Raw genomic sequence first — 13,029 nt, 5'->3', positions numbered from 1 at the left:
AAAAAATCAATAGGTTAATATATGAATATTACAATTACATCAAATTGCATCAAGTTATAAAATTATAAATATAATATTACGTACAGATAAAAAATTATTATCAAACATCTATATTATAATATAATATATTCTACTCTAAATATATTTTACAAAACACAAAAATATAAATGGACATTTTATAAAAAATGGTTTATAAATTTACGTTGAACGCAAGTTAAATCCAACACCCGCGCGGGGGCGCGGGTCAAGATCTAGTTACATTTTAAAACTAGTTAAACTATTGGTTCATGGTGTGGTCGAATGATGACTCGGTGAATTTCACTGAGAAGCCGTGAAACGGCGCCTTGAACAAGGGCATGGCTTCTCCGATTGGCGATTTAATTTTCTCGAAATATATCTAATTATTTAATGGGCCTATTGGGCTGAAACTTGGCCCATTAAAATATATTCTAACGGCGTCGGTTAGGTTATCGAGTTAGGGTTTGGTTCCTCGCGGACAAGCCTTCATCGTCTCTTTCAATCAATTTTCATCGTTTCTGAGAAAGGAGAAGTTTTTGTTGAAGTTAGTTTCAATGGAAGGGATCACGGAAGGAGTCAACAGCATGAGCCTGGGCGTTGATACCCAGAAGAAGAGTCGGATTCAGGTTTCCCACACCAAGAAACCGTTGTTCTTCTACGTCAATCTCGCCAAGGTACAAAATCGTTTTCTGAGAAATTATGTTTAAGCTTGAAAGCTATGGATTCTACCTATTTATATATAATATTCTATTTCGTCTAAATGTACCGCCTTTATACACAATATGGTTGTGTTCTGTTGCAGTCCGTGTTGTGATTTTTGTACAGACGTTATGAGTTAATTCTGTAAATGGTTACATTTGAAACTGTTTGAATGGATTATTGATGGTGCTCCGTCTAGTTATGTGACTCTTATCTCTTATATGTTGGATTGGTGAATGTTTGGTGAAACATGTTTATGTTGTTGTCGCAGAGGTACATGCAGCAGTACTCAGATGTCGAGTTGTCTGCACTTGGAATGGGTACTGTTATTTGCTTCTCTCTTTAAATACGTATCAGAATATATAATGTATGTGTAACTGAGTTTATTAAATTCAAGATTTCCTTCTACAATAGGAGTTCAAACATTTATTGTCATGAGATGTAGAATCTTCATCTTTACCCTTCTTTTATTTTTTAGAGATTCATTCTGGTTTCTCATCAAGCTTTTAATTGTGCAGCTATTGCTACGGTTGTTACTGTCGCTGAGATACTGAAGAACAATGGTTTTGCCGTTGAAAAGAGTAAGAAGATTCTTCTCAACCTTGAATGAAAAAATGTTACAAGATGTTTTCCAAGATTTTGTGAGTAATGTTTGCTGATTTTGAGATTGTTTCTTGTTACAGAGATCATGACTTCGACTGTGGATATCAAGGATGATTCAAGGGGACGTCCTGTGCAGAAAGCCAAGGTAAAAAAATCAAGCTTCAATTCCATTAATGTTCTTCTGGGAAACTGCTGTTAGCTAACTTGTCCGGGTTAATGACTTGTAGATTGAGATAACGCTCGCCAAGTCTGAGAAGTTTGATGAATTAATGGCTGCAGCCAATGAGGAGAAGGAGGCTGCAGAAGCCCAAGAGCAGAGCTGAGATCTTTTTTCATGTCTCTCTTTCATCTTAATGTTATAACACTTTGTTTCCTTTATTTCGTTAATTTTTGGCTCATTTTGAAATTTTGAATGTCATCTTGAATTGTATTTGTCTGTTAGTTACCTGTGAAAGTTTTTTTGTTTTGAGCGTGGTATTTATCAGCTCTAGAAAAGATTTTGTTGCATATTTTCGAATATATATCCTATTCGAAATTATTACCGAGAATTTTTTTTTTTAGATTTTCAAAACTTACTGCAATTCTTTTGAAATAATAAATTTGAAAGATTTGGAATCTGGTCGTTGTTAGTGATGTAATCATAATCAATACGCCCGAGCAGGATTATTTGAAAGCCACATGATTAACATATTTGAATCCATATGTGACATCAAACGCCGTTGGGTATAACTAGATTTTATACTTTTTAAACTCAACAATGTGCAATAAGGCTATCTACCCCTCACTAACTAGACTCAGTTTGGTTCAAATTCTTAGCAATAAGCCACCAACAAACTATACAACAGAATTATATAATACAATAGCCCAATAAATTTGAGCTAATAAAAGTTGTTAAAAATCACCAACTTTCCATTTGGTAATTGCAGTATGGGATGAGATTCCACTTCATGATGATAATAGCTTTTAATGCTTCGATTATTATGTCTGAACAAAATAGTCAATACATATTCATTTTTTCAGTAATTAGAGAATGAAAATAGATTCAAAGAGGACGGATCCCTCTTGCTCTTGTAAGTTTTAATGAATGAAAATTGTGTTCCAAAACAAAAAAGAATGACAATAGATGTTTTGTCGTTCAACAGAAAGAAAAATTCTTGATTTAATAGTACTAAATAGTAGTATACCATTACTTGTTGATAAGAAAAGTATAAAACATTACTTCTCTAGCAATATCCAAAATTTCTCAAGTTTTCAAGGAAAAAGTGTGTGTTTTTATTAAAATATATAACTTCCTGGTACAAAAACGATATACTGGAAAAATATGTTAGTCAAGTTGGTGTTTTGTTAATAATTCATTTTGTAGTTGTTATGCTTAACTGTCTCGACCACTGTACTATATATATATATATATATATATATATCATTTATTTCATTAAACTAAACGACTGAAAATAGTAATAGAATAGTAGTTCGAAGAAAAAAAAAAAAAAAAACTAAATGATTGAAAATGATAGATTGAGACTTTGAGTTGGTGTCGCTGAAAATTCTTTGCTTCCATCATTCTCTAATGTGTCGGTCTTCAACTTAAATTATTCAACAGAAAAGCAAGCAAAAAGGCCTCATAATAATAATAATTATTCAATTATCAGTTGTATACGATGACGATACTAGGTGCTCAATTATAAGCAACTAATTCATATCAAACAAATCATACGTAATGCATTTGAAGACAACAAAAATCTGTCAAATAATCAGAAATGTGTATTTACTTTTTAAACTTGAAAACGAATTATTTATGACAAACAAACAATGAGGGCATATGAAACATTCACAGAAATGAAACTTCATACTAATAAATATCTTCAAAAAAATGAATGAAGAGTAAAGAGTAGTAGTAGTAAATGTCCCACATCGAATGCGCCAATGACCTCGTGACTTCTCCTTCCACGAGTCCTATCTTCGTCGTCTTCTTCGTAATCACGGCAGCCTTCCAAAAAGAACTTTAGCTTGTCTCTCTCTTACGTTTACTAAGTCTTTCAGGACCTTTTTTTAAAGTATCTCAAGGCCTCTCTTTCTCTTTGAACGATTCAAAAGATTCTCTTTCTCACAGAGTCTCAAAGAAGTTACTCTTGGTTCCAAATTTGTGCTTTTTCTTTCTCCGGTAACGTTCACTTGCTATGGCGGAGAGGAGACTCAACTTCAAGGCACCTCTTCTTTCTACTAGGCGGCTGCACAACACAGCTGTCTCTGTCCGCAGAAACAAGTCTATTAACTTCACTCATGACTCTAAGACAAGTGAGCTGGGTTTAGATCAGGTTACTGAAGCTGCCTCTGTTCCTTTCACATGGGAGCAATCCCCTGGGAGACTAAAAGGACATGATTCCAAACCTCAGCAAGTCAGTGATCAAGTCTTCACGCCATGTCTTCCACCAGGAAACCTGAGTTTCAGGGTTAAACACGTTGAGGAAGAAGAAGAAGAGGATGTGTTTTCTGATGCACGTGATACATACTCTTACTTCTCGGCAAACCACAGCATAACTGGTGTGAGTGGATATAGTGTTGTGGAAACGAAGAACCCTTCTGAGGATCATCAGTCACGAGATTTCATGTTAAACCGTTTCTTGCCAGCGGCTAAAGCCATGACTGTGGAGCAGCCTCATTACGGGTCCAACCGTAAACCATCCACTTTCATGCCTGAACCAACGATACAGAAAAGAGATTTAGTACCTGACGAGAAGCGGCAAACTCGAAATAGGTATGATAAGTCTACACTCTTACCTTATTACGACCACCACCAAGGCGTAGATAATGAAGAAAGCGTGGAGGAGGATGATGATGAAGTTTCTGAGTACGCTTATCTTTCAAGGAGAGGTTGTGGTATGTTTCCACAGCTGTGCTTTAAAGAATCTGTAGCCATGCTTAGCACTGGTTTTCAATCCAAACAAAACTCTCCAAGCCATGATCAAGTGAAGTCAAGCAAGGTTTCTCAACTCAAATCTCGGTTCCAATCTATCAAACAGGTTCCAGCTTTAGCCTCCTTCCCTTCCACTCTTGTCTTAGTCTCTCGCTGATAATTAATTAGCTCTTGTACATTTTTTTCAGCTGGCTCTTGACTCAGTTTCCAAGCACAAGTTGGGTGGTAAAGTTCTATCAACGGTTCATCCAAACCTGAGTTCTGCTGCAAGTATGTCTTCATCTCCTTACAGACACACTAGATGTATGTCACCATTTCGCAACGGTTCTCCATTTCACCCCGACACTCGTAAGGAAACCGAGAGCCTGAGAGCTAACAGGCTGAACAAGCATATTAGTAACATAAGCAACGCTTCAGCTAGCTCTCTCTTGGAGAAGACAGTATATGTCGACACCGAGGATTCTCCCAAGACTAATATTAAGATCTTTCCTGAGGAAGTAGAGAAGAAACCAGACACCAATCTTGAGCTTGAAGAGTTAGGAAAGATCAACAGTAGTCCTGGTCGGTCTCTTCTTGCACCACCATTGCCCAACAAGCCTTCTGAATCTTGGCTTTTTCATAATCTGCCTTCAGTAGTAAACTCTCAGAGCCCATCACGTAGATATACGTTCCAACCCCAGAAGCAGAGTTTTAATGAAAATTCCACCAATGTTACCAAGTGGGAAACTATTGTCAAGACTTCTTACATGCACAGAGATCATATCCGATATTCCGATGTAACCATCTTTATGTTTTTTTTTTTTTAATATTGAGAATAAGCATTAGCTATATCTTTTCAGTGTTTGCTTCATCTTTTGCAGGAACTGGTTGCTCATACATCCCTTCAGTGAGAGCCTGAAGCTTCTTGAGATGTGACCGGTGTACATGAGTTTACCGGTGAAAAAAAGTGTGTGATTGTTTTATTAAATCTCTTAAGAGTGATTCACATTGTGGAGCTTCAATATTTGTGACTTTTACCTAATAAGAATCACTTGTCTTTTGCCTAAGCAGATAAACTCTGATTTCTCACTAGTCTTTTGCTTATTTTCTTCTTTAAACTCACAATTGAGTAAGACTTTAGAAACAAAATCAGAAATAGAATAGTGGAAAATGGGGCTGAGTCTGTGTTGCAGGCCTAACACAAGTCTAATGTATTTCAAGAAAGACAAAAGATTCAGTCGCCTGTTCCTTGAGGCAACTACTTATGCTTCTCGGATCTCAACTTCAAGAAAGACTAAACCTTATGTTCTTTGTCAGATGGTTATTTCTACTTAGATACATATAACAGCTTAGGTGGACAGAAGTTTGCTCAAAACGTTGAAACAAATACGTTTTGGTCGTCTAATGTAACGTTACAGGTTATTCTGCCAATACGTCACAGAAGGGGTGCAAAGCACTGATCGGTGTTTTACAGAGGAAGAAAGAAAAGATGGAAAGCAAAGCAATGTGTTACACAGAAAGACAATGGAGATGTTTGCACCTTCATCCTTAATTCTTTCCGAGTTTTCTTTTGATTAACAAAACCTCTCTTTTAATTTTTTTTCACTCAAGTGTTTTGCATCTGATGAAAAATTTCACAAAGATTATTACTACGAAGCTTTACATGTACATTTATGAAATCTCATGCAGTATAGAAACATGCAAGTATTTATATATACAGGTTATATGAGCAACTGATGAAAAACTGTCCCTGTAATAACCAGCAAACCTCTTTCCTCCGATCCGCTCATCTTCCAACCACTCACGTTAATCATAATAACACTTACATATACACACACTCATATACACAGTGGGAATACACAGCGGGAGGTTCTTCACAAAAGTATAGACCACACAACTACACATATATAATATATACATATACACATATGCAGTTTTAGAATTACCCATTGGAGATGCTCTTAGATTTCAGGTTGCCTTTAGAGCATGTTTAACCTTAAAACCCTCAATGGGGTTCTTAGTGACTTTTTTTAGTAATAAATGTAGTTTAAGAACCTTAACATTTTGTTAAGAAACTCTCATTTTTGGTGATCCAATAGGAGTTTCTTAATAAAAGGTTCTTAAAAAAAATTATTAAATAGATTTTTTTTTTAAAGATAAAAATTATTTATTAAATAAAACATATGAAAAGATAACATTTAAAACATAGATTTAAAAAAAAACATAAAAACATAGATTAGTACAATAAGACCGAATGATTTGAAAAAACCGTCCGAGCTCAGTAGTTGTCTCCATCACCTCCAAATTTATGCCATATATGTTCAATCAAATCATCTTTCAGTTGTTGATGCATTTGTCTATCACGAATTCTTGTTCGAACACCCATCATATTGGCAATATTTGTAGGGATATCTGTAGAATACGTGAGATCCACATGTGAACTTCCGGTCTTCTCCTGGTTGGAATTCTGAAACATCAAATTGAGTGTATCCATCTCGTTCGTCTTCTACTATCATATTATGGAGTATGATACATGCTCTCATAATCTTTTCAATTTTGTCTTAATCCCAAAAAAGTGATGAATTTTTAACAATGGCAAAGCGAGCTTGCAAGACTCCAAAAGCACGCTCGACATCTTTTCGGGCAGCTTCTTGATGTTGAGCAAATAAAACTGCTTTCGGACCTTGTGGTATTGGAATAGATTGGATAAAAGTTGACCATTTCGGATAAATACCATCGGTGAGATAGTAAGCCAAATTATACTCTCTTCCATTAACAGAGAAGGTGACTTGCGGAGCTTGACTTTTTATTATGTCATCAAAAACAGGTGAACGATCAAGAACATTGATATCATTTAAGGTACCTGGAGGTCCAAAAAACGCATGTCATATCCATAGATCATACGAAGCAACCGCCTCTAAAACGATTGTGAGTTTTCCCGAACCACGTGAATATTGACCTTTCCAAGCGGTGGGACAATTCTTCCACTTATAATGCATACAATCGATGCTTTCTATCATCCTGGGAAATCCACGATGCTCACCAATATCAAGCAGACGTTGAAGATCAGTCGGCGTTGGTCTTCTTAGGTACTCATCACCGAATAAATATATTATTCCTTCGACAAAATGTTCCACACATGACCGAGTAGTAGTTGAACCGAGTCAGAGGTATTCGTCAACAGCATCAGCCGCAGTACCATATGCCAAGACACGAATGGCTGTTGTACACTTCTGAAGTGGAGAGAGACTAAGCCTTCTGATAGCATCTTTCTTTTGTCGAAAGAATTCAACTTCATTGGAGAGTCGATCAACAATATGCATGAACAATGGCTTATTCATTCAAAATCGTCGCCGGAATAGATTTTCAGGATATGTTGGAGTTTTACTGAAATAATCATTCCATAGACGGACATCGCCTTCTTCACGGTTTCTTTCGATATGAACTCGTTTTTTCCTTCTTCTCCTTTGTTCTTCTTGCTCACCATAATGAATGAAAAATTTTCGAAAGCTTGATCAAAATGTTGATAAAAAAATTGATCAAAAGTATCATCAAGTGATTCTTCAAATGTGTTTTGAGAAGATGATGCCATGAGATGAGACTTGTTTACGAGAGAATGAAAAAGGAAAAGATTGATCAAAAAATTGTTAATGTTTATATTTTGAGAATGAGAAAGAAAAATACAATCTCTTCGAAGATTTTGAGAAGGAGATGGTGATAATAATAGACTTTCAGAACGAGAAGGAGATGGTGATAGTTTGATAATGAGATTGTGATAATAATAGAATTTCAAGGAGATGGTGATAGTAATAGTAATGAGCTGGTGATAATACTAGAATTTGAGAAGGAGATGGTGATAAAAGACTTTGAGAATGAGAGAGGAAGATACAATCTTTATATGGATTTTCAGATTACAAATTGCTGAATATAAATTGATAAAGAATCTGTGACACTACATACAACAACGCACAAGTTTTGACTCCGTGACACTACATACAACAAAACTACATACAACAACACAGAAGACTCCGTGACACTACAAGACGCCACAACTCTGCGTGACCTGAAAACTACAAGACGCCTCAACTCTGCGTGACACTACAAGATGCCACACTTCTGCGTGACACTACAAGACACCACAACAAGCTTTAAAGCAAGAGCACACAGAGCTTGTCCGTGACACCAAAAGACTGCAATATCACAAGCTTGTCCGTGACATCACAACGCTGCTTGACCTGAAAATAATGACAAGAACATGAGACATAGACAGTCTTTAAATAATCACAAGAACATGAGACAGAGAGCTGAATCTTCATTACCTCACAAGCTACATAGCGATGAGAAACAACATATCAAACATGAGACAGAGATCCGCATCTTCTTTCACTCATTTTTTAACCTGAAAGTTAGGAGAGGCAACAAGAGATGAGAAACAACAATGAGATAGACTTGAAACATAGACAGAGACAAGAAACAACATATTAAACATAAGCATATTCATATCAAACATTCGCATTACAAGAACAAGAAACATCAGAACATCAAAGACAAACATCAGAACATAAAATATGACAAAGAGCCGGGAAATTAGACAACATAAACTACAGAGCTTAAGCCAACAACTCGTTGATGATCTTCTTCTTTAGAGCTTCTTCATACTCAGCTAGGGGTTCTTGTTTTGCAATTAAACTGTCAAGTAGCTTCATCTTGGAAAGCTTTTCTTTCATAGCCAAGTCCTCCTTCTTGATGTTCCACATTGTCTGAAACTCAGACAATGGCTTCCCTTCTGCCATCTTCTTCTTCCCCTTGCCCTTAGATGCCTTCACACCCGGTGGTCGGTTGCTTCCTTGATCATCCTCAGCATTGGTGGTTTCATTAGCGCGAGAGCTTGATGACTGTGCACTGTCATCACACTTCCTCCTCTTAGCGCTTCCATGGGTTTTAGAACTAGAGAGCTCACACCATTTTTGGTCATTGCGTAGCTCCTTCCAAGCGTGTTCGAGAGTAAACTTTTTGTTGTGGTTGTTGAAGTAGATTTCATGAGCTAACTTCAGAACATCATTCTCATTTTGTCCTGACCTTTTCTCTCTGCTTGCCGCCTCATAAGCCCCACAAAACTTGTTCACAACGTCGTTGATCTTCTGCCAGCGCTGCTTACAATGGCTTGACTCTCTGCCTTCACGGCATGAGACCTTAGGACTTGCAGCAAAGTAAGCTGCAATCCTTTTCCAGAATGTACCGCATCTTTGCTTGTTCCCTACAATCGGGTCTTTACTTGTGTGTCAACCACGAGCTGATAAAAACAACATCATCGACTGGCGTCCACATCCTCCTTTCCCTACGCTCTGCTCGAGTCTCTTCAGTCGCTTGAAAGGCAAAAACCGGGACTTGTAATGAAGATAGTGAGACACTATCTTGAGAAAACCAAATACCGTTTCTTGTTGACTGTTAAGCAGTTCAACAAACTTAGGTTTGGCTATATGGATTAGAATCCATCTCGGAAATGGATTCAGAAGAGAGAAAGATAAGATTGATGGGTTTAGTAGATAGGAGAGAAGAAGAGATGTGTTTTATAGAAGAGAGACAGCAAAGAACAATTAACAAAATTGATGCTTCGCATTGAACACAACCAACTAGCAAGAGTGGACACATATCTAACTCATTAAACCATATTATTACCAAACCAACCATTCTCTAACATCAATTTCTATCTAACACGATCACATCCATTAATTACCAAGCTCAACCATAATCTAACACAACCCTATAAATTCATTTCAGTCCGGTTTCAAAATCAAAGAGACATGTCGTACCTGCTCAGTAATTGTAGTCCCGGTCATGGAAGAACTTTGCCCATCTCTCTTGCCACTCGCTTGATCCATCCATCTTAACACAAACACACAGAAACAAATAAAAAAGAATCAAAGTATTAATCACCGTGGATCATGAGACATAAATCAACACAACAAACAAATTCTTAGTTGAGAAAACTTGTGATCCGAAACCAACACAACACAACATGGATTGGTCACTTCTTTGAGACAGAAACCAACACAACACAACATGCAACACAACAACCAATCTAAGCCATGCATGAATTGAAGAATTCAGAACCTAAAAAGAAAAACTTAGCTTTAGCGTCGGAGTGATTCTTCGTCCATCAGAGCCGCGGAGAGAGAGAGAGAGGAGTGATTCGTCGTCGACGCGAGCTAGAGAGACAGAGTTCGCCGTTTTCACTACTCCATGAGAGCCACCGAGACAGAGACGATGAGAGCCGCAGAGAGAGAGAGAGAGAGAGAGAGAGAGAGAGAGAGAGAGAAATCGTTTCTTCATCAATCAGATCGACGGAGAGAGGGAGGTGGAGTGATTCTTCCTCGAAGCGAGCCACCGACAGAGGCGTCGCCGTTTCCCCTTCTCGATGAGAGCCACCGAGACAGAGACGATGAAAGCCGCAGAGAGAGAGAGAGAGAGAGAGAGAGAGAGAGAGAGAGAGATTCATCGTCAATCAGATCGACAGAGAGAGAGGCAGAGTGAATCAGTCTCGATGCGAGCCACCGAGACAGAGACGATGAGAGCCGCCGGTGGAGAGAGCCAGAGAGAGAACAACCGAGGAAGAGGTGGAGTGAATGTGAATCGTCGAAGTTGAGAGAGAAAGGAAAAAAAACACAATTCTTATGTTCTTTTGACGCGTGTCTCTCAAGACCCGTTTCTTCTTTGGCTTAATTAAGAGCCGGTGCTTAAGGCAAATCATATTTTTCCTTTTTTTAAATTACAATTAATGTTAAACCCCCCCCCCCCCTCCCCCCATAAGAACCAGCGTTAAACATGGTCTTAGCAGCAGATTCTCCGGCTTAACGGTGCATATGCATGCTTTATTTTGCATCAATATAATATTAATGAAATAGTTTAACAAACAAGATGTTTTCTAAAATGCCAACTGTCTTATGATTACAAAGTAAAAGCATGTGAAATTTATTTCTAGATTCAGTGGAATTTCCTCGCTCAAATGAATTCACTGCGTTTCATAACAATATTATTATATGGGCGTTAGGTCTAAAAATAATTAATTTCAAATCCAATTAGTAAAGGCTTCTTACACTTTGTAAATGAGTTCATGTCACAACATTACGTAGTTTGCATAGAGATGCCCCATAGAAAACCCCAATGGGTTAGTGGTAAAAGAATGTGAGGATAAGGAGATGTAGATGAAGAACATTGAAGAACAGAGAGAGAGAAAGTAGATCTGGGAGAAACTCTATTCTCTTAAATTCAAATTGTGGATCTGGATACAAGTCTTTTAAAGGTAAGTTGCCTCAGTACACAATACAATAAAATATTTATTGTTTAAAATATTCAACGGTCTCCTTCTCTCTTCTTCTTCTTCTTTGCTTCTCAAGTCTGGTCTTCTGATTATAAACTCAAGTCTGGTGCTTCTTATAAAGCCTTTATAAAACCTTATAAAACCTTTATAAAACCTTTATAAAACCTTTATAAAACCTTTATAAAACTTTTATAAAACCTTTATAAAACCTTTATAAAACCTTTATAAAACCTTTATAAAACCTTTATAAAACCTTTATAAAACCTTTATAAAACCTTTATAAAACCTTTATAAAACCTTTATAAAACCTTTATATTCCCTCATTAAAACCTCAACTAGGTAAAACCCTTTGGGAGAAAACCCAAGTCAAGGAAAAAGAGTAGAACACTTCATGAAGGAGAGATCATTGACATGATAGGTATATGAGTCCCAATTTTGGATGAATGAACTCACATACCTTAGTGCTTGCTGCTTTGGTGAAGATATCAGCTAGCTGATCTTCACTCCTTGTATAGCACGGCAATATGATCTTCTGCTCCACGGCTTGTCTCAATTTGTGGCAATTTACCTCTATATGTTTGGTCCTTTTATGGCCTGTGATGATAATGTCATCAACATAGATGAGAATGACAATGATTCCTTGCTGGCTAGTGAGGGTGAATAGGGTATGATCAGCTTCAGACTTGACAAGACCTCTTCCATTGAGTGTGGTGCTTAGTTTGTGGTATCACACTCTTGGTGATTGTTTCAAACCATAGATGGCTTTCTTCAGCCTCAATACATTTCCTGGTTTGGTAAGGTGTTCCATACCAGGTGGTTCTCCTAAGCGGCTGGACCTCTCCAACAATCTCAGCTTCAACTTCATTTTGTTGATCTGATTCCTCTTGTTGTTGGCTTTCATCCTGATCATGAACCTCATGCTCTTGATCAGCAGTCTGCGGATCCTCTTAACCCATGTGCGGTTCCTCTTGACCAGTAGACGAATCCTCTTGATTCCCCCCTTCAGGTTTAGGATGAGAAGCCTCTTCAGCCGCATCCATACCATTGGCTTGATCTAAACTATTTGCTGAACCAGTAGTTCTTTCATTTTTTGGTGTCATGATGATACCTAGGCTCTCCATGATAATCCGTAGGTTGTTTGCCCTATCTGAGGCCCCTTGAGATAGATCCTTGAGATTGTCCCAACTCGTCTCCTCATAATAGCCTCTAGATTCAACAAATTTGACCTCTCTGGATACTAAGACTCTTCTTGTCTCTGGAGAGTAGCATTTGTAACCTTTTTGAGTGGTAGAATACCCAATGAACACTGCCTTTGTGCTTCTGGCCTCAAGTTTGTTCCTATGATCACCTGTTTGCAATACATAGCACAAGCACCCAAATACCCGTAAATGGTCAATAGATGGTTTTCTTTTGTTCAATACCTCATAAGGTGTGGCATCATCAAGGACTCTTGTTGGAGTTCGGTCGATGAGGTAGCATGCTGTCATGACTGCAT

The 13,029-nt window shown here is 37.6% G+C and overlaps 2 protein-coding genes across 2 annotated transcripts; both read left to right on the top strand.

Moving 5' to 3' along the window:
- The first annotated feature begins 483 nt into the window (after positions 1-483).
- On the top strand, positions 484-1,783 carry LOC106304410 (uncharacterized protein At2g34160-like). Its single transcript, XM_013740820.1, has 5 exons — positions 484-692; positions 989-1,037; positions 1,236-1,298; positions 1,401-1,465; positions 1,548-1,783. The coding sequence occupies exons 1-5, from the start codon at positions 573-575 to the stop codon at positions 1,641-1,643; spliced, it is 393 nt and encodes a 130-aa protein (XP_013596274.1). The 5' UTR covers positions 484-572; the 3' UTR covers positions 1,644-1,783.
- Positions 1,784-3,284: 1,501 nt separating this feature from the next.
- Positions 3,285-5,171, top strand: LOC106302089. The gene is made up of 3 exons (XM_013738604.1): positions 3,285-4,340; positions 4,423-5,010; positions 5,095-5,171. The coding sequence occupies exons 1-3, from the start codon at positions 3,498-3,500 to the stop codon at positions 5,122-5,124; spliced, it is 1,461 nt and encodes a 486-aa protein (XP_013594058.1). The 5' UTR covers positions 3,285-3,497; the 3' UTR covers positions 5,125-5,171.
- The last annotated feature ends 7,858 nt before the right edge of the window (positions 5,172-13,029 follow it).

This window comes from Brassica oleracea, chromosome C7, assembly GCF_000695525.1.
Source record: "Brassica oleracea var. oleracea cultivar TO1000 chromosome C7, BOL, whole genome shotgun sequence".
NCBI lineage: Eukaryota > Viridiplantae > Streptophyta > Magnoliopsida > Brassicales > Brassicaceae > Brassica > Brassica oleracea.
This window is presented reverse-complemented; position numbering and strand designations above follow the sequence as displayed.